Here is a 19,245-nt window from a genome sequence, read left to right as displayed (position 1 = left end):
GCACAACCATGAGTACTACTCTAGTTTTATGGTAAGATTACATTAAGAGCTTGAAACACTTCTTCCTTCTCTCTTTTTTACTATCCAGAAAAGTAGGGAGGGTCCCTTTTGAAACACTTCCCATTCCATCTCTTCTGCAGGATGAGAAATCTTTTACATGAGAATTGTCCAGTCTGTGGCTCTTCCTGTTGTGCCCCAAGGTCATTCCCACTTACTATCTGTTCCTGTAAAGTTGCAATGGGTGTATCAATCGGAATTGTGGAAAATACTCACCAAAACCACCTTCCCGGTTATGACTTCCACTTATCAGCATGAATCAACAAGGACTCCAAATTCTAGACCTGCTCCTTCAGAGGAAGTGCTTCCCCATCTAGGTGCAAGACCTTGCACCTTGACTTATGACCAAAATGTATGTTGCTAAGCGAGACAGTTGTTACATTTTGTACCATTTTACGAACTTTCTTGCCACAGCTGTTAAGCAAATCACTATTATGTTAGTAACATGGTTGCTAAGTGAATCTCTGCTTCCCCATTGACTTAGCTTGTCAGAAAGTTGCAAAAGGTGATCACATGACCCCAGGACACTGCAACCGTCATAAATATGAGTCAGTGGCCAAGCGTCTGAATTTTGATAATGTGGCCATGGGGATGCTGTAACAGCCATAAGTGTGAAAAATAGCCATAAGTCACATTTTTCATTGCCTCAGTAACTTTGAACAGTCACTAAACGGACTATTGTAAGTCAGGGACTACCTGAACTGGGACATTAAAAGGATCATGCTGCATATGTAACCACTCTGTCTTTATTTGGCTCGTTATCTTATCAAATAAATGGGAACACCACATATTTTTTCCCACTGCAGCATTTTAGAAGTATGAAGAGTATAGTGCGCCCCCTTTGCTCTAGCAACAAAAGAACGAACTAAAATGATCAAAGGAATGAAGTGAAATTTGCCAATTGACAGTGGCAGTTAGTAGCTTTACTAGAACTTTCAAATCAGTGGTTTTGCTGTCATTCATGCAACACTGACAAGAACGCTGTAATTTATCATCACTGATATGGCAGTGTTATAAATCACTAGCATATAAGCTCTCTTAGCTTGAGCACGATTTCTTCATACCGAGGCATCAATGTGAAATGTGTCATTAGACAAAGAAATGAACAAATGGTCATTAATTATTTTATTTCTTTTTAGCACTGTGGAGAGCTCAGTTGAAATGAATACAACGAAAATAAAACATGGAAACAAAGAGAGCACCGATGTAGTTTAGGTACATCAATACTGCTTTTTTTTTTTACATTATTTATATATGCTAATCGCACTGTCAACAGGTTAAACAGCTTGCATTATTCCATATATATAGCCTTGGTCTACACCATGGAGTAGCCACTTCAAATTTCAAAAAGCTAAAAAGAAAAGAAAAGTGATCAATAACTGCAAACTATATAATTCAGTGGTAGGAGGAACCGTTTTCATTCAGCACTTCCTATAGAAAGCAAAGGTAACTGGTAGAAAGATCACAGTACACTGGTAGCAATGGCAGTATTCACAAGCTTCAGCATCTTCCATCAAAATTATCTATAATGGCACAGAGTACGAGGATTTGTCAATAGTTTGCAAGCTAGGCCTGTTAGGGCACATGTTTGCAGAAATAATGTTGTGTCCAGAACAACTGTAGGCTCAAATATGTACAAACAGGTCTTTGCAACTTATACCTGTAGCAGTATTATTTTTAAAAAGAATGTAGGCATATACTATACAGAGAGCAGCTGATTACGCAGTATTTTAAGACAAAATAGAATCCTAATTTTTTTGTCCATTCTTTCAGGGCATTTTCTTTCTCTATTTTTTTCCCTCTGAACGTTTTAACTGTGACTTTGAATCAACAGGCGGCTCCGACACAGGACATTTGTGTAGTCCTTGTTCCCATCTGCTGCAATGTATTAGGAATTAACCTGTGACCTAAGTGATTGTTCAGTGCAAAGATAATCCTATCTTAGGCAAAGGGACTGGGTTGAGACAAATCCCTAGGACTAAGATACTCCTTGTATGTGTGTGTGTGTGTGCAACGTGTGCTAGCACACACAGACACAAACATAAGTATGTGCATGTGCACCCTTTCTGATTTGGTAACCAGCATAAAAAATAATGCAACTTGGAATTGGTATAAATAGTAGGGCTAAGAGGTTGCCACGTAACAGAAAGTATAAAATTGCTCCAAGCTGAAACAGCAAACAGTGAAAACCTGTACTGGATGATGCCACAAGGGTTCCAACACACAATCTAGGAGCGCGCAGCATCTCTTCGAGCAAATTGCTTCCCCTGTCTGAAGGTTATAGAGAATTAGAGAGTGGAACACCTGGTCCTACTTCCTCTATCCCTTCCCTCCCACAACAGAAACCCCATTTACAAAAATAGTCACATATATAAACACCCTGCGGATTTTTTTTTTTAAAAAAATGATAAATTCACCTATAATGTGTATTTGTGTGTGTGTGTGTGCGTGTGCGCGTGCGCACATGCGAAAATATGGCAAATGTGGCTGCTGAAGAACACACACAGTGAGAACACTTACTGAATTAAGTGTCTTGTGACTTGCTGAACGCGTGATAGCTTTGCCCACTTTATGCTGAGCAGCAATGTCGTTCCTTTTCTCTTTTTCAGCTAGAGCAATGAAGGCTGCCACTCCATTTCCAGAGTTAAGGTCCGGTGACTAGGGGGGTCACTGTCTTGTTATAGGCACTAACCTTGAAAGAGAGCGTACATATCTGTATAGAGACATATCTTTGTATGTCTATATCTATACATAGATATACAGGTTTTTATATTTATAAATGCTGACAGTTTAGCATAACTCTCCAGTGGAGCTTTGCTGACAAATACATCCCCTTCAAAGGCTGTAAACAGGTTGAAGAACAAATAATACAAATGATTGTTTTTCACTTTTTGCTAATTTTTATATCTTTCCCTTTAAAGTCTCTCTCTGTTTTGCCCTTTTCATATTTCTCTTTGTTTGGCTTAGTAACACTATCATAGGAAGGGGGAGAGGTGGTCGAGGAACTCTCATTGGTTTTCTCTGGACTGGAATTCCCATTAAACCTATCAGAGGTCACGTCTTTGATGGGTAGGACCTCGCCATCTCTGCATTTTTCTTTATTATACATAGAAGTTACTTTTTTAACTTTCTGTTTGAGGAGGAAATGCCTGAAAGCCCGCTGGATAATGGTAGCGGACACCTCCTCCTGCTTTCGCTTTAATGTGGTGGTGATTGGTTCGTATGAAACTTTGGATGGATTGGCTGCCATGAAGCGGTCTTCCATCTGCACTCTGAGTAAATCCATTTCTTCACTTTCTCCCAAGACACGCTTTGTAAAAGCAAACAAGATGTCAAGGCAGTGGATTCTATCACCACTCACCATGGGCAGGTCCATTGAAATTAGCTGAACATTGTTTGGTTTGGCAATCAGAAGAGGAGGATCCAATGAAGCAGCAAAATCGGAAAGTTTACTATATTCTATAAATTGGGATGCATCTGGATCGAACTTTTCCCAGACTTCATAGAACATCTCAAAATCATCCTCGCTCAGAGGTTCAGCACTTTCTTCGGTAGCCACACTGAAGTTCTCCAAAATGACAGCAATGTACATGTTCACTACAACTAAAAATGAGATGATAATGTAGCTGACAAAGAAGAAAATCCCAACCGAAGGATTGCCACAGTCTCCCTTGACTGAGCTACCTGGATGGTCTATCTCAGGGTCACAATCTGGAGGCCCGCTGTTTAGGATGGGCGCTAGCAGGCCATCCCAGCCAGCAGAAGTGGTAATTTGGAAAAGGCAGAGCATGCTGTTGCCAAAAGTTTCAAAATTGAACAAGTCATCAATACCAACTTCTCTCTTCACGTAGGCAAAGTTGGACATTCCAAATATGGCGTAGATGAACATGACCAGGAAAAGCAGGAGACCAATGTTGAACAAGGCAGGGAGAGACATCATCAAGGCAAAAAGCAGAGTGCGGATCCCCTTTGCCCCCTTGATTAGACGCAGGATTCGACCTATCCGGGCAAGTCGAATTACTCGGAACAAGGTGGGGGACACAAAATATTTCTCAATAATCTCTGCGAGGAACATTCCTGCAAAAGGAAAAAAATAAATAAAAGTGACACTTCTATAGCACCCATTATTTCTCATCACTTTAAAAAGCAGAACCTGTGCATTAAGCACACATGCAAATTAAAATAGTTTTAAATTATTCCTAAATGTAAACTGCTATATTAGTCCAAAGGAAACATATGGATTAGATGCTGGTATGTTGAAAAAAATTAACAAGCAATAAACTTAACGGTTAAAAACAATAAGACTGTTAATCTTCATTGTCTTAGGCAAATTCTAAACCAATCAATTTGCAAACAGAAGAAAATGTGTAAAAATTATTTGGTTCTGTCAGGGAATTGCACAGCCAGTATCCAAATGGAGTCAGAGATGCTAACATGAACTTGTAGTTTTATATAATTTTACATTTATGTTTACAGTAAACAAGATAGCCAGGCGCCCCACTACATCATGAGGTAAATCATGAGGTAAATCACAGTACAGCATATAAAGCACACAGAAGGCGGAGAAAAGGGAAACTCCTCCAGCAACCAATCTTAATGTAGATTGCCTCATGCAGGACCAACCCTCCACCCGCCCCGTATTTGAAGTTTAGCATTTTTCTATGTTTTTCAATATATCATTTCGTCATGCTTATATTTAATTCTATTTGCCAATTACTATTAACTATTATTTGAATTATATATATAAAACAATCCTATTACTGAACTAGGACTCTAAAAAAAGGGTACATGACTTTATTGAATCAGATTACAAACCTATTACTGAATTAGAAATCTAATGCAATTTAGTAAATGAGGTTAGCCATTATGTATTTTTGGAAACAAGTGGTTCTTACCTACAATGGAGAGAATGACAACGACAAAATCAAAAATATTCCAGCCAATGGTAAAATAATAATGACGAAGTGAAATCAGTTTGAGTACACATTCTCCAGTGAAAAGAATTATGAATACCAAGTTAATCCTGGATAAAATAATTTCCATTTCTTTACTTTGGTCATCTGTTTCAACCATCATGGTGACCATATTAAGGCAAATAAGAATCATGATAGTGATGTCAAAGGCTTGTTTGGTTACAAAGTCAAAGACTAATCCTTGAAATTTATTCTGTAAAAACAAATACAAAAAATATTAATATTGCAAAAAGAGTTTTCTTTAGTATTGGATTATTTTTCCTTCATTGTTTGTTTTACTAATGTTCATGCCCTCTCCTTTTGGGAACTGATGATTATACTAAGTGGTCTAAATCAAAAGAAAAAAAAAATCAAATCTTGAAACAAAATCCACTATTTGATAAGCTGTAATTTCAGATATTTTATTGTCCACATATCATTACAGGAAATATTATTTTAAACAAGATGTTAAGAGTTAGAAAGTGTGATCTGAGAGTAGAAAATATGTAAAATAGAAATCCTTACCCCTGGTCTTGGTATCGGCTTTTGTGGTTTTTTGGAACCCAGCTTTTTCATTGCATTGTAATATTTTTTCTGTTCCTCTGTCATAAAAATGTCTTGTCCTCCAAAGTAAAGAAATAAATCAAATCTAGTTACACAACATGTTTTCAGACTGATGTGTGTAATGATGTAGAAACACATATTAATCCATTGATAATAATAATATGTTATTACAATTTCATATTATTTCAGTATCATATCATATCCACTGGCCTGAGTTTATTTCTAGGCGAAATAAAAAGAATTGCGTTTGAAGTTTAAGACCTGGAAGAGTCTTAAGAATTTATTTCTGTATAATACCATATACACTGAATAACTTTTAAATCTGACCTTTCCCCTCAAAATATGGACAGTAGGGTCACAAGATAAGATTTCTTTTCTGGCTATGAGATCAAAGAATATATAACCATTCTTGTTTCTCTATATTTTGTATTAGCAATAGCACTTAGATTTATATATCGCTTCACAACCCTCTCTAAGTGGTTTACAGAGCCAGCAACATGGGTCCTCAATTTACCAACCTCGGAAGCAGTGGTGGGTTTCCATTTTTTTTACTATTGTTTCGCTCATGCGTGCGTGCACTGCTTCTGCACATGTGCAGAAGCATCCAGGCAGGTGGGCCCCCCACTGCTGCCACTACTGGTTCGCCCGATCCGGGCTGAACCAGGAGCAACCCACCTCTGCTCGGAGGGATGAAAGGCTTCTAACCTTGAACCAGTGAGATTCAAACTGTCGAACTGCTGGCAGTCAGCAGAAGTAGCCTGCAGTACTGCATTCTAACCACTGTGCCACCACCGCTCTTAGTAGAAAGAGGAAGAACAATTAAAGGTTTCTCTTTTCTCTAGTTTTGCTGCTAGATCAGTGGGTCTCAACCTTCCTAATGCCGCGACCCTTTAATACAATTCCTCATGTTGTGGTGACCCCCAACCATAAAATTATTTTATGTTTCCTGTATTCTTTCAAAAATAGGTGTTTTCTGATGGTCTTAGGCGACCTCTGTGAAAGGGTCGTTTGACCCCCAAAGGGGTCCCGACCCACAGGTTGAGAACCACTGTGCTAGATCATTTTAATAGAATGTGTGCAATGCTTTCATTGTTTTAGTTTCTGAAGTATAGTTTTGTTAGCTGTCCAGGGAATATTTATAAATATAGACTGTTAGAGAATAAATTTAAGAAGTTAAAGCAGGATTGGCTAAACTCTTCCTGAAAGACCAGGCTTATAATCTAGGAAAGTCTTTCTCCACATTTGTCTTTGTATCCTCTAGTGCCAAAAAGCACATTTGCAGAATTATGCCTGCTGTAGCAAGCAGCAACTTTCTGTAAAGCTTAAATACAGGCACAATTATTGATGTCTTGGTTGTGTTTAGAGTACTGCAATATGCTGTGTGCGAAATAATCTTTGAACAGTGTCCCAAAGCAATTAATGTAAAATACAGCTCCTTTATTGTTAAACTATGTCAAATTCCAGGAACATATTATGTTTATGCTAAAAGAACTGCATTAGTTTCGGCTATCCTATGGGCAGAATTCAACACAGAAGAGTTTAATTTTTAATATGCTGGATGGTTTAGGTCCTAATGATCAGTTAGGAACCTTTCTTGTTATGAACTTGTTTGAATATTAAGATCTGCAGGAGATGCCTTTTATGGATACCCTTATTTAAAACTCTCACCTCCCCTTGTGTGGGTGGAATAGGGTCTTGCCATGCATCAGTTCCTAGTTATCAAATGCCTACTCTTAGAAGTTGTCTTCAGCCCCTCTTCTCCATCTGCCTTTAGAAAGGGAATTAGAATTCACTTCCTTTTAGTGTTTTCTGTGATTCAATCATTTATATGTCTGGTTCACTATGCTTTGATTTGTTGATCCCCTTTTTCTTTTGGTTTTATGCTATTACTCATCCTGATCATCCTTTTGAAAAAAAAAATATGCTTATGAAATAACTACATCTCCTCTCCTCCTATGAAATTAATATTCCAAATACAAACAGGCAATTGTTGTAAAGGACATCAAGACTAGATCACATGTTGCACTGAATTATAAAGTCCTGGACCTCCCCCCCTCCCCCAATCACTCATAAAACTACAACTTTGAACAAACTATACTTTCTCAACTTAAGTTGTTGGGTTGTAATCATGCTCAGGGGACCCCAGTGAAAAGCTGTAATATAATAACATATTTTAGAAGAAATGAGTTTTATCTACTCTTACTTCCTTAATTTTTATTTTCTGTTTTGTCAACCAGTACATAAAAAACATTTAATTTCTTTACCTTCATATTGGTTCCTGCACTGAAAGTGAAGTTGTGGTTGGGAAGGAGGATTATAGGTTAAAAAAAAACCCTAATAATGGTGAGATTATTGTAGCTGGCAAAAAAACCTACTGGAAACTCAGGATGACAAGGTAGTAGTATTTATATAAATATTTAAATGTATATTGTTCTAATAGTTTAAGGGGGGTTCTTATGGGTTTTTTTAAATTGTAAATTTTATTTCCAGAGTATACAGCAAACATTTTAAATACTTATCTTCTTCTTTTGCTGATTGAAATTATCTATGATGACACCAATGAAGAGGTTTAAGGTAAAAAATGATCCAAAGATGATGAAGATAACAAAGTAAAGATACATATATAGGTTATCCTCATAATAGGGTTGTTCTTCTACCTACAAGGCATAAAACAATACAGTATCTTAGTACAATCACTTAAGGCAGGCAGTAATCAAATTATTTTGTAACACAACAATTCAGTATAAATTAGGAATCTATTCCTGTTTCTATCCATGCTGTGAAAGTAGACTTTGATCAATCAGAAATTGTCCCATAATCAATGTACTCAGATTACAAGGAACCTGCCATGTTTCACATAGTCCTATTCTTCCTGCTACACTCTATAGCAGTGTTTCTCAACCTTGGCAACTTGAAGTCCTGTGGACTTCAACTCCCAGAATTCCCCAGCCAGCTATGCTGGCTGGGGGATTCTGGGAGTTGAAGTCCACAGGACTTCAAGTTGTCAAGGTTGAGAAACACTGCTCTATAGCATCCTATCTTTGGGAATTCTGAAGGCCCTCCTAATTTTCCCAAATTTCCAGAGGTGATGGGGCCAAAGTAGGGAGAAGGGGAAATCAGCAGAGATCACTTCTCATCTCATTCCATTGTTGAAATGTTTTATTGAAAACTTCCACAGGTGGCAGAAACTTTTTCATCTGTAGGAGGACAAAACTGGAACCAAGCTATGAAATGAAAATGTCTTTCAGTTCATCATTCCTGTGAAACCTTTTCTCAATTACAGGAACTGAGAAATGCTTTAAGCATTTTTATTAAACAAATATAATTTTTAGCAGAGGAAAAACTATGGATTATAAAATACAACATATAGTTATGAACCAGAAACCTTTCTCTGTGTTTAATAGAATATGAAATGCTACTTACATCCCGTGAATCAACAGCCGCATACATAATATCCATCCACCCTTTAAAAGTAGCCTAAACAGAATCAAAATGAGTGAAAGTTCAGTGAAAGAGTGAAAGAGACATAAATATGCAACAGATTTTAAATCCTACTTTAAAAAGTCGTGTTGGAATGTAACTTAGTCATGGGGAAATATTAGGGATGTGCAAAGTGTTTAATACCTGATTCAAAATGTGAATGTTTTATTCAGGGCAGACGTGCAAAGGTAGGGGGAACTATTGTAGGTAAAGCCAAAGATACTGGCAGCTATAAGAAGAAAAACACTGCAAAGGTGAATAGACAAGGTTGGTAGAATATGTTGCATGAGAACACTGGCAGAAGTAGCTGCTGGTGGGCACTTCTGTGGAATATACACGCTGGGACGTTGACAGTGGCTGAAGGGAAAATAAGAAGATGCTAGGAAGAGCAGGGACTACCAAGATGATGGGATATAATACACTAGATATAATATACTGTGCCCATTGGAGGCAGCTGACAGGACAGAGTGAAGGAGACTGCTGGGAAAATGATGGAAGGGCCAATAAATATGTTGCACAGGGAACTGCTGATGGAAGGAGGGCAGAAACAGGTGTCCTCTTCATCAACCCCAGATTTCATTTTGAAGCCTGGAACAACCAAAACATTTGGGTTTTGTGGATCCACAATTCATCTGGATGAATTCAGCAGATGAATTCAATGATTCAACAGATTCATCAGAATGATTTGTTCCAGAAGTAAAACATTTTCCCCACTTATGTGCACATCTCACAATGTGCAAGATTGTCGAATGTAAACTGCAACAATCCAGATTGGACTTGAGTGGTAGCAAAAAGTTAGGGGTTTCTGGATTTCTATGCTGCTCTCTAGTGGCCATATGGATTTCTGCAGCCCACCTGGAATTCTGAAATCTAAATCCAATAAACAAAGCATTAAACGTAGTGACTCTATTTCTGCTGCATAAATGCCGGAAATATTGGTGTAAACATTTAATAGAGGAGTGTCTATGGAGATACTCAGTCATCCAGGTCATGGTTGCCCCTAAGGCGCTTTTTTCAGAAGTCAACTGGACTTTCTGGTTTTCTCTTGAAGACGTTTTGATTCTCATCCAAGAAGCTTCTTCAGCTCTGGCAGGATAGTGGGGAAATGGAAGGATTTATACTTATTTAATAGACGAACTGAGTCAATACAGCCTCGTTTTGCATTCTGATATGTTACAGAAGAAGATGTGAACTGATAGAATAATACTGGACTGGAACTAACACAAAGGGAAATTAAAAGATGCCCTCAAAGGTGCATTTACTTCCTGTGCTTGGCTAACAAGAATTGATGCACCTGTACTAGTGGACTTACTATTCGCTATTGATGTGTTTATTATATTTTACTGAATATATTTGTGATGTAGTGATGGAATTAGTGAATCTGGACAGGGAAACCAAGTCTCTCTCAGCCACAAAGCTCAGAGTGGATAACTTTGAGACAACTATTTTCTTTTTGCCTAACCTCTCTAAAAAGGTATTGTAGTTGTGAGAATAAAATTAATAACACTCTTCACTTCAACCGGAAGAACTATCAGGCTAGCCATAGTAATATTCTGCATAACGGAATATTTTTTGGAGAGGAGAAGTGTGTCTGGATCCCCAAATAAATGGTAATACCGATGAATCTTTATTCTGTGTATCTGATCTCAATCTCTTCTTAGTGATAAATTAATTTTGTGCAAGCAAGACCAAGGATTGGACATTTCCAATCCTATTGTATTAACTCCATTTTTCATTAAGTCTTTGCCTGTAGAAAGAGAATATTGTCGCTACACAGCAGCCCAGGATCACCTTATCAGTGGAGTTTGCTAATAATCGTAGGCAAGACATATGGATCCCACCAACATAATTCACTGGAATTTTCTCATTGTTGCATTTCCTGTGGGAGTCACTAAGGATACTTGCAATATTGACATGGAACTGTATCATTTCAAAAAATGGCTTACCACATATCACTCTACCCTGTTCCCCCCAAAATAAGACCTCCCCAGATAATAAGCCCAATCGGGCTTTTGAGAGCATGCGCTAAAATAAGCCCTCCCCTGAAAATAAGCCTTCTCCAAAAATATTGCAACACAGCAGCAGCCATGAGGTGACCACGCACCTGTACCTCAAAAATAATAAGACTTCCCCAAAAATAAATCCAAGCACTTATTTTGGGGGGTCAAAAGAAAATAAGACCCTGTCTTATTTTCAGGAAAATAAGTACTCCTTTTGATTCACCCGCCTCTATAACCTGGCCTTTAACTTCTATGAGCAAACTCTCCAGGAAGAGAATTTCACTAGATTGACAACCACTATAATACTTCTCCTTTGTTATAATAAGCCTTATATCTAATGGAGTGGCATCTAGAGAACATCATCAAACAGTGTTATCATAGTTAAATCAGGAATTCTTTTTACTTATAGAAATTCCAGTGTGAACCTGGAACAACAAAGTAGCAATGCAACAGTTTCACTTACATTTATTTATTTTTATTTATTAAATTTACTACATATAGTCACCCATCTCACCAAAGGCAACTCTTTTGATCCTGGAGCTTGATTCAAGCAAGTATCACTGGAACCTAAGTGGAGCTTTAGAGTGAAAGTAATGAACTTAGATGATTTTCATGGTTATTCTTATAGGTACTTGGGGAGAAAAAAATGTACTTACAACTTGAAGCAGAGCAAGATAACCAGCCCCAACGTTATCAAAGTTAACTTTCACGTTTTTCCATCGGGCTTGCTGATTGTTGTGTATTAGCTCATCACATTCAGTTTTATTGTTGACATCACTGATGTTGAACATTTCACCCGTTGTGGTATTAACGCAATGGTAGAATTTGCCAGCAAAGAGATTCACACCCATAATACTAAAGATCAGCCAAAATATGAGACAAACCAGAAGCACATTCATAATGGAGGGAATTGCTCCAACAAGGGCATTAACAACCACCTAGGGTACATATTGAAGAGGGGGAAAAAGGGAGGGGGAGGGAAAGAAGGCCTAGATTATTATTATTTTTTGCAAGTGAAGCTGTTTATATTCAGAAACTGTATGGAAAAAAATAATACACATGTCAAAGTAGGAAAGCTAAAATCCCCCCCCCCCCAAAAAGGCAAAACGGTAACTAAACGCTACAGAAGGTAAAAACAAAAACAAAAACCTGGTAAGATGGAATCATAACATTTGCGTGCACTGAGGAAAAAAAAGAAAGAAAGAAAAAGGTTACATACCAAGAACATAACTGGTAAAAAGTACGTACAGGTATATGTCTGATAAGTAATGGAACAAGAACATAAATATGCAAAATATATGAAGCCACAGACTTCAAGAAATCAATAAAGAGACAAAAAAAAAGATAACAATCAATGTAGCTCAAACTAACAATTTAGGGAGAGATGAATGACCATTTGTTTAAATGCAACCAATCATGGAGTCTTCATAGACTCATAGCTTCTGTTCAAAAGCAGGCAGCAACTGTGATCAGGAAGTCCTTGCACAGGTCCATCTGGTGCACAGTTGCATCCTTTCCTGGATCAGAGGGCCCTCGAAACAGTCACATATGCACTAGTCACCTTATAGCTTGACTAGTATAATGTGCTCTGGTCTTTTAAAAACCACTTGGAAACTTCAAGTGCTCCACTTTGCTTCTGGATCTGATTGGCCTACAAAGGCATGCATAGCACAGGGTCTAGTTATTTGAGGGACCACCTGTCTATTATGTGTCTGCCTGGCTGATGTCACATAATGATATTGACTTGGTATGCATGCTTTGGGTTCCTTTGATCAAATGGTGTTATCTATGGAGACCAGGAAGTGCACCTTCTCTATTGAGTACCTGCTCTCTGGAATCAGGTTTCCTGAGATCTGGGTAACTTCTATCCAAAGGAGTTCCAGAGGAACTTAAAGATTTGTCTGATCTACTAGTCTTTAGGCTAGGGTGGAATCCCTCAACGGATATTTCTTTTAGATTTCAATATTTCTTGGCTTGGATAATCAAAACTTCAAAATTTTAATTTTCTGAATATACAACATAAATATCTTGATAGTTTTTAAAAATACATGTTTGTGATTCAAAATACATGTATTGTAGCTATCTATACTAATGTCCACATACATTGTACATATATCCCTAACACCTGAAGAATGTCCTAATACTTGAAACACAACATAATGTTAATCACGGAAGCACTAAAATGGCTTAAACAATTTATGGGGGATATCTCAAAGAAGGTGGTAGAAAGATTTTTTAAAAATATTTTGGAAGTGCTTATGACCAAGGCATGAAATAGCAATGAAAAAAGCTCAACATTTCTGCTCTGATACATCACTGCTTATATTGCAGAGACAGAAAATATTAATTTAAGGTTTGTTTCTTAATGTCTCACCCTCATTCCTTCAAAACGTGACAGAGCTCTTAAAGGCCTCAATGCTCTTAGTGTTCGAAGTGATTTAATGGCTCCTAATTCAGAATAGCCTAGTGCATTGGCTACTAAACTGACCAATGAAACCTGGAACAAAAGAAAAAAAAGAGAAGAAAGTAAGTTCAGATATTCATATAACATATTTTGAGTGAGATTCTACAGGCTCCAACTGGGCTTTTATGTTGCCTGGAATGGATGGGCTAAGGACACAAAACTAAAATGAAATTCCCATAGATTATGTTTCTTCAAGTCAGACTCTTTAAGTGTTTTTTATTCTGTATATGTGCTTGATAAGCACCCGCTTTCATACACTTAGATGCTTGCCTTCAGAACAGATCTGACTTAAAGTGAATTTAAAGTGTACTTTATATATATATATATATATGTGTGTGTGTGTGTGTGTGTGTGTGTGTGTGTGTGTGTGTGTGTGTATATGCAAATGCATATGTATATATGTATGTGTGATTCTTTACATGCATTTACACACACCTTTCACCAATTTTTAATCTAGTAAATCCATTCTTAAAATAAATTCCAAAAGGAGGCATAAAGAACTTTTAAACAGAGAGGCAGGAATGTCAGATTTCCACATATTTCTTTAAAAACTGTGGGTTTCTTCTTGGATAATTAAAATAAAAAATATTTATTTCCTTGAGTTCACTTTTCTTTTGCCACAGAATGAGATAGAAAACAAGAAAGTAGCATTGGGGGGGGGGAGATATAAAACTGAGAGGAAATATTAAATTTAAATATTGTTACTACTAATTTAATGTTAGTTACCCAACATGAGGAGAAGAACATTCTCATGCAAAATGGAAAGTAGGGAGGAAAGTAGATGGTATTTATCTTCCAAACTAATAAGACTATTTCAGGATGACAACTAAGCTTATCTTTTAAAATTCACGATTTAGACTCTTTTTTGAAGTCATGGCTGTTTTTCAAATCAAGCACATACTTCGGGTAGGTTGAGAAAGAAAAACTGGGACACTCAGAACTCTCAGGGTGACATTTCTCAGAATGACAAAGGCTTAGCATTATGGCTTAATTCAACAGGCCCAGTTAATTATTTCTTCAGTCAACCTTACAAGCTAAAAGGGATTCTGCAAACTGAGACACCTGCTATTATTTTTTATTCTGAAAGCATTCGTGTTGTTATTCCTTATTCTTTTTTTTTTTTGTAAGTCTATTTGATGTTTCTGTGTTTTAATTTTTTCTACAGCTGTCACTGATTGGAAGCAGTTTGGGCCTCTCCATGTCTTTCAAAGAGTTAATATAATTGGCATTGCCTGTCAATTAATTCAGCTATGTATCAACATCCCATCTTGACAGCATGTGTAAACACATCAGAGTATGTTATCTCAAACAACATATCACTTTCATCGTGGTAAGGCTGAATCAAGCACAGCTATGATTTCTCACACATTAGCCTTATGGCATTCTGAAAGCACAGGAAGACCTGGTAGCTATATTCTAGGACAAGGTGTAACCAGGATCACCGTTATTGATTTCTCCAGAATGGCTTACTAGAAAAAGGGCTAATAGAAAAAGAGCTTTTTGGGGAATCATAGAATGAGATGATTCTGTTAATTGTATTTATATTTGCTCCAATGGTAATCAGATACCTTTCCTTTCCTTCCATTCCCTTTCCCCCTTTCTCTTTATTAGTTTGTGTTGGTTTTCATGTGCTTCATACAACTTTTATTAAAAACAATTTTTAGGCTTACTTTTATGGATATAATTTTGGCTCAGCCTTTAAAATCTTTTAAAATTGTTGCAGTGATTTTATATACAGGTAGTTCTCGACAATTGAGCCCAAAATTTCTGCTGCTAACTGCAACATTTGTTAAGCGAGTTTGCCCCATTTTATGACCTTTCTTGCCATCCATGTTAAGTGAATCCCTGTAGTTGTTAAAGTAGTTGCACTGTTGTTAAGTGAATTTGGCTTCTCCAATGACTTTGCTTGTCAGAAGGTTGCAAAAGGGGATCATGTGATCCCAGGACACAGAAACCATCAGAAATGAGTCAGTTGCCAAGTGCCTAATTTTGATAACATTACCATTAGGTCTAAGTGTGAAAACTGATCATAAGTCACTTTTCCCAGTGTCGAAGTAACTTAAATGAACAGCTGTAAGTTGAGGACTAGCTGTACACACTAAAATGTATATAATTATTTTTATTTTTTACAATTTTGTATTTTTGCAAGTTTTTATTGTGTCTTAAGAGGGCTGAAATAAGGAATTGGCATGTTACAAGTTGCAAAAATCTGTCATATGAAATTATATAAGTGACAAAGAATAGAAGGCTGTCTAATGCTTCACATTTAAAGTCCTTGAGCAGTCAATATCAAAAAGAAAAACAAAAAAAGAGAAGCAGTAGAAAAGCCGAGGATGTAATTGTTCTCTAATAGAGTGTTTGGATTCACGTACTGAACTTTTAGCCATACTTTCTTAAATAAGCTATAGTGGTCTCATTCACACTTAATACCAAGCCAGAAATATGACTATAAATCAAAACAAAAATTAAACAACCACATTACAGTACAGTGTTCATGTAGATCCAGATCAAAGGAGGATTTCTGCCAGTTTGGCCCGGATCGGGCGAACCGGTAGTGGTTGCATACACACGAGCAAACCGATAGTTTAAAAAAATGGAAACCCACCACTGATCCAGATAGATATTTACTGTCCAGATCATTCTCCTTCAGCGTGGTGCCTTTCAATTGCTGAAATTGAATATCATTTAGAGGGGCATCATGTTGAAGAGGACATCTAGACAAGTTAGAAGGCTATAATATTTTTTAAATGCACCAATATGTATATATGAATTAAAATTATGAGAAAATTATGATCAACTCCTTGTTCCAAAAATTTGCTTTATGCTAATTAGAATGCTAATAGTATTTCCAGAATAACCTTTTATTAATGGAACACCAGTGTTCCATTTCAGTTCTTTTTAGCTTAGCAGGGTATTCTTAGCAAAAAGATGCTAGATAATATATCTACAAAGCAAACTATGATTTTTCAATACTTACATCAACAATTAAAAAATCCAGCCAACACCAGGCATTTGTGAAATAAATCTGGAAGCCATAGGCCACCCATTTCAAAAGCATTTCTAGAATGAAAATGTATGTGAAGACTTTGTCTGAATATTCCAGCATTGTCTTGATAGTCTTACGCTGTTCAATATATATATCTTCAAAGGCCTGAAAAGAAATGTGTTGCTTTCATCATTCACCAACCATATTTTAAAATGGAGGAAAAGGCAAAAAAAAAACCATTTCCCAATAACACATTAAAAAAATAGCAAGCCGCAAAGTGTTTATTTTTCTAATCTTCTCTTTCACTTTCTTTTTTAACATAAAAATCTCAATTGTCTTTCCATGGTTTTATTAATTAACTAAAGCTTTCAGATCTGAAAATACAGTCTATGCACCAAATAAAATCTTGTCAGGTTCTTTTCTAAAAACATTGATACCATTAATATTTTGAGAATAATATTTAGTTTTCTTTTTTTTTTCTTACCAGAGCACCACTGCTGAGGAGAATCATAAATACAATGAATGTTTCAAACCAGTTATGCTCAACAATGCAGTAGCAGGTTTTTCTAAAATTCCACCAGATTTTTCCTTTGCCATCTTCTATACTCACTTGACAACATGGGAACTTTTGGATGCAGCCTGTTATAACAATAGTAAAAATGTTACTGACAGATACTTTTTTTAAAAAAAACCCTGTCTTTTCTCCAAAGAGTATAACTTTTATACACGGTATTTAACCTTGTAATATCCCTCTGAAGTTAGCATAACCTGAATAGGTATATCAACATTTCCAGAAGTATTAAGTAAATGATGGAATTCATATAATGTATAAATTTTCCGAACCTGGAGTTATTCCTATGTTAGCCAGGATTTAAAGAAACCATGTCCTTTCAGAAGACTGGAAGACTTTTTCATTCCAGACTTTTAAAGCCAAAATCTCATCTGTTAAAACTCTTATTTAAGGCTTATTTTAACATTTTGGTATACAGGTAGTCCTCAACTTATAACCACAACTGAGCCCAAAATGTAGGTTGCTAAGCGAGACATTAATTAAGTGAGTTTGACAATTTTTCTTGCCATAGTTATTAAGTGAATGGCTGAAGTTGTTAAGTTGGCAACACAGTTGTTGAGTGAACCTGGTTTCCCCATCGACTTTGCTTGTCGGAAGGTTGCACATGACCAGGGTACGCTGCCACTGTCATAAATATGAGTCAGTTGCCAAACGTCCGAATTCTGATCACATGACCCTGGGGATGCTGCAACAGTCTTGAGTGTGAAAAATGAGCATAAGCCACTTTTTTCAGTCTAACTTTGAACGGTCACTAAATGAAGTATTGTAAGTCAAGGTAGTAATTAGTACTAACATTCCTGTCCAATGAACCACTGAATTTAAAAGTTTAAAAAGAGGAGAGTTAAATTACTGATACAGGACACAATGAGAAAAGCATTTGGAGAAGGAAGGATGCTCAAATTAATATTGCACCCTGGGTCTCTGGGTCTCTGACTTTCTGGAAACAAAGAGAAAACCATCCCATAGCTGCTGCACTGGAAACAAAAACTGTGGGTGTAAGACACCCCTAACACCCCTTGGGGCATGTGTTCTGTTAAGGTACAGCCTGTTGTGCCTTAAAATGGCTTCTACGGTACTGCCGTAAAATGCCTTCTACTGTACAGCGCAGTAGAGTTGCCATGGTAACAGCTCCACAGTACTCCACAAGGGGGCTCCCTCTGGTAAGGGGAAAAATCCAACAAATTACATTTGGTCTCAACATTTCCCCCCTATAAATAAATACTCGGGCAATGCCGGGTTATCAACTACTACTGAAATAAAACTATTCTGTCTGTCCAGTCAGTTTCTTACCATAGAAGATGGATGGGGCATCATTTTTTCTTTCTCACAGTTAGTATCTTGGACAGGCTTTGGTTTCTGGATTTCAATTTTTCACAAAGTGGTTCCAAAAATGTTTTTGGAAGCAGAAGATGACATTCCAGGGAGAGATTGTATTTGAGAAAATACATCCAGACATTTTTTTTTTAAAGCTGATTATGCCCAGACTTTGGAATATATGACTCACTAATTTATTTTTGTTTTGTTCTTTCAAGAAAGTGTTTATTCTCCTGAAAAGAGGATTTGGTGGAATGGAGGAGGAAGCAATGTTTGGGGTTAGGGTTAGGGTAAGTACTTCACTTTTCTTTCATTCAATTTCTCTCCTACGTTTCTTTTCTAAGTTACTTTCAGATTCATGGAAAATAGTTCTTTTTTTTCCCTGTGGAGGAAGAAACATCTGAATGGATTTAAAGAGATATTATTTATATGTATGTATGTATGTATGTATGTATGTATGTATGTGTGTGTGTGTGTATATATGTAGGTCTCTAGTTGTTCGGGTTTTCTCCCACGTAGAATTGGAGATGTCTTGGCAACGTTTCGACGAAGTCACATTCGTCATCTTCAGGCTGCTGCTGACTACTTCAGGTTTGGTGTTTCCAGGAGTAGGTGTTTCCACTACTCCTGGAAACACCAAACCTGAAGTAGTCAGCAGCAGCCTGAAGATGACGAATGTGACTTCGTCGAAACGTCGCCAAGACATCTCCAATTCTACGCGGGAGAAAACCCGAACAACTAGAGACCTACATACTAACACCCGCGAAAACCTCAGAAAACATTATATATATATATATATATATATATATATATATATATATATATATATATATATATATATATATATATATATATAT

At 36.9% G+C, this 19,245-nt stretch overlaps 1 protein-coding gene across 3 annotated transcripts in view; it reads right to left on the bottom strand.

The window, feature by feature from the left end:
• Nucleotides 1–1,208: 1,208 nt before the first annotated feature.
• Nucleotides 1,209–19,245, bottom strand: part of LOC106551485 (sodium channel protein type 3 subunit alpha) — a 90,722-nt gene continuing 72,685 nt past the window's right edge. For 2 of the 3 annotated variants that reach the window (XM_087717666.1, XM_087712160.1), the window contains exons 20-28: nucleotides 16,988–17,142; nucleotides 16,495–16,668; nucleotides 13,428–13,550; nucleotides 11,710–11,991; nucleotides 8,997–9,050; nucleotides 8,093–8,230; nucleotides 5,535–5,639; nucleotides 4,953–5,223; nucleotides 1,209–4,134 (exon numbers count right to left, since the gene is read on the bottom strand). In XM_087717666.1, coding sequence (XP_087573792.1) covers nucleotides 2,942–4,134; nucleotides 4,953–5,223; nucleotides 5,535–5,639; nucleotides 8,093–8,230; nucleotides 8,997–9,050; nucleotides 11,710–11,991; nucleotides 13,428–13,550; nucleotides 16,495–16,668; nucleotides 16,988–17,142 — 2,495 coding nt within the window. In that variant the 3' untranslated portion in view covers nucleotides 1,209–2,941. 3 annotated transcript variants of the gene reach the window in all.

This window comes from Thamnophis sirtalis, unplaced genomic scaffold (genome assembly GCF_051295495.1).
Source record: "Thamnophis sirtalis isolate CommonGarterSnake01/CBP01778 unplaced genomic scaffold, rThaSir2_p1.2 scaffold_1, whole genome shotgun sequence".
Lineage (NCBI taxonomy): Eukaryota > Metazoa > Chordata > Lepidosauria > Squamata > Natricidae > Thamnophis > Thamnophis sirtalis.
The sequence above is the reverse complement of the archived record's forward strand: the minus strand, read 5'-3'. Positions and strand labels throughout refer to the sequence as shown.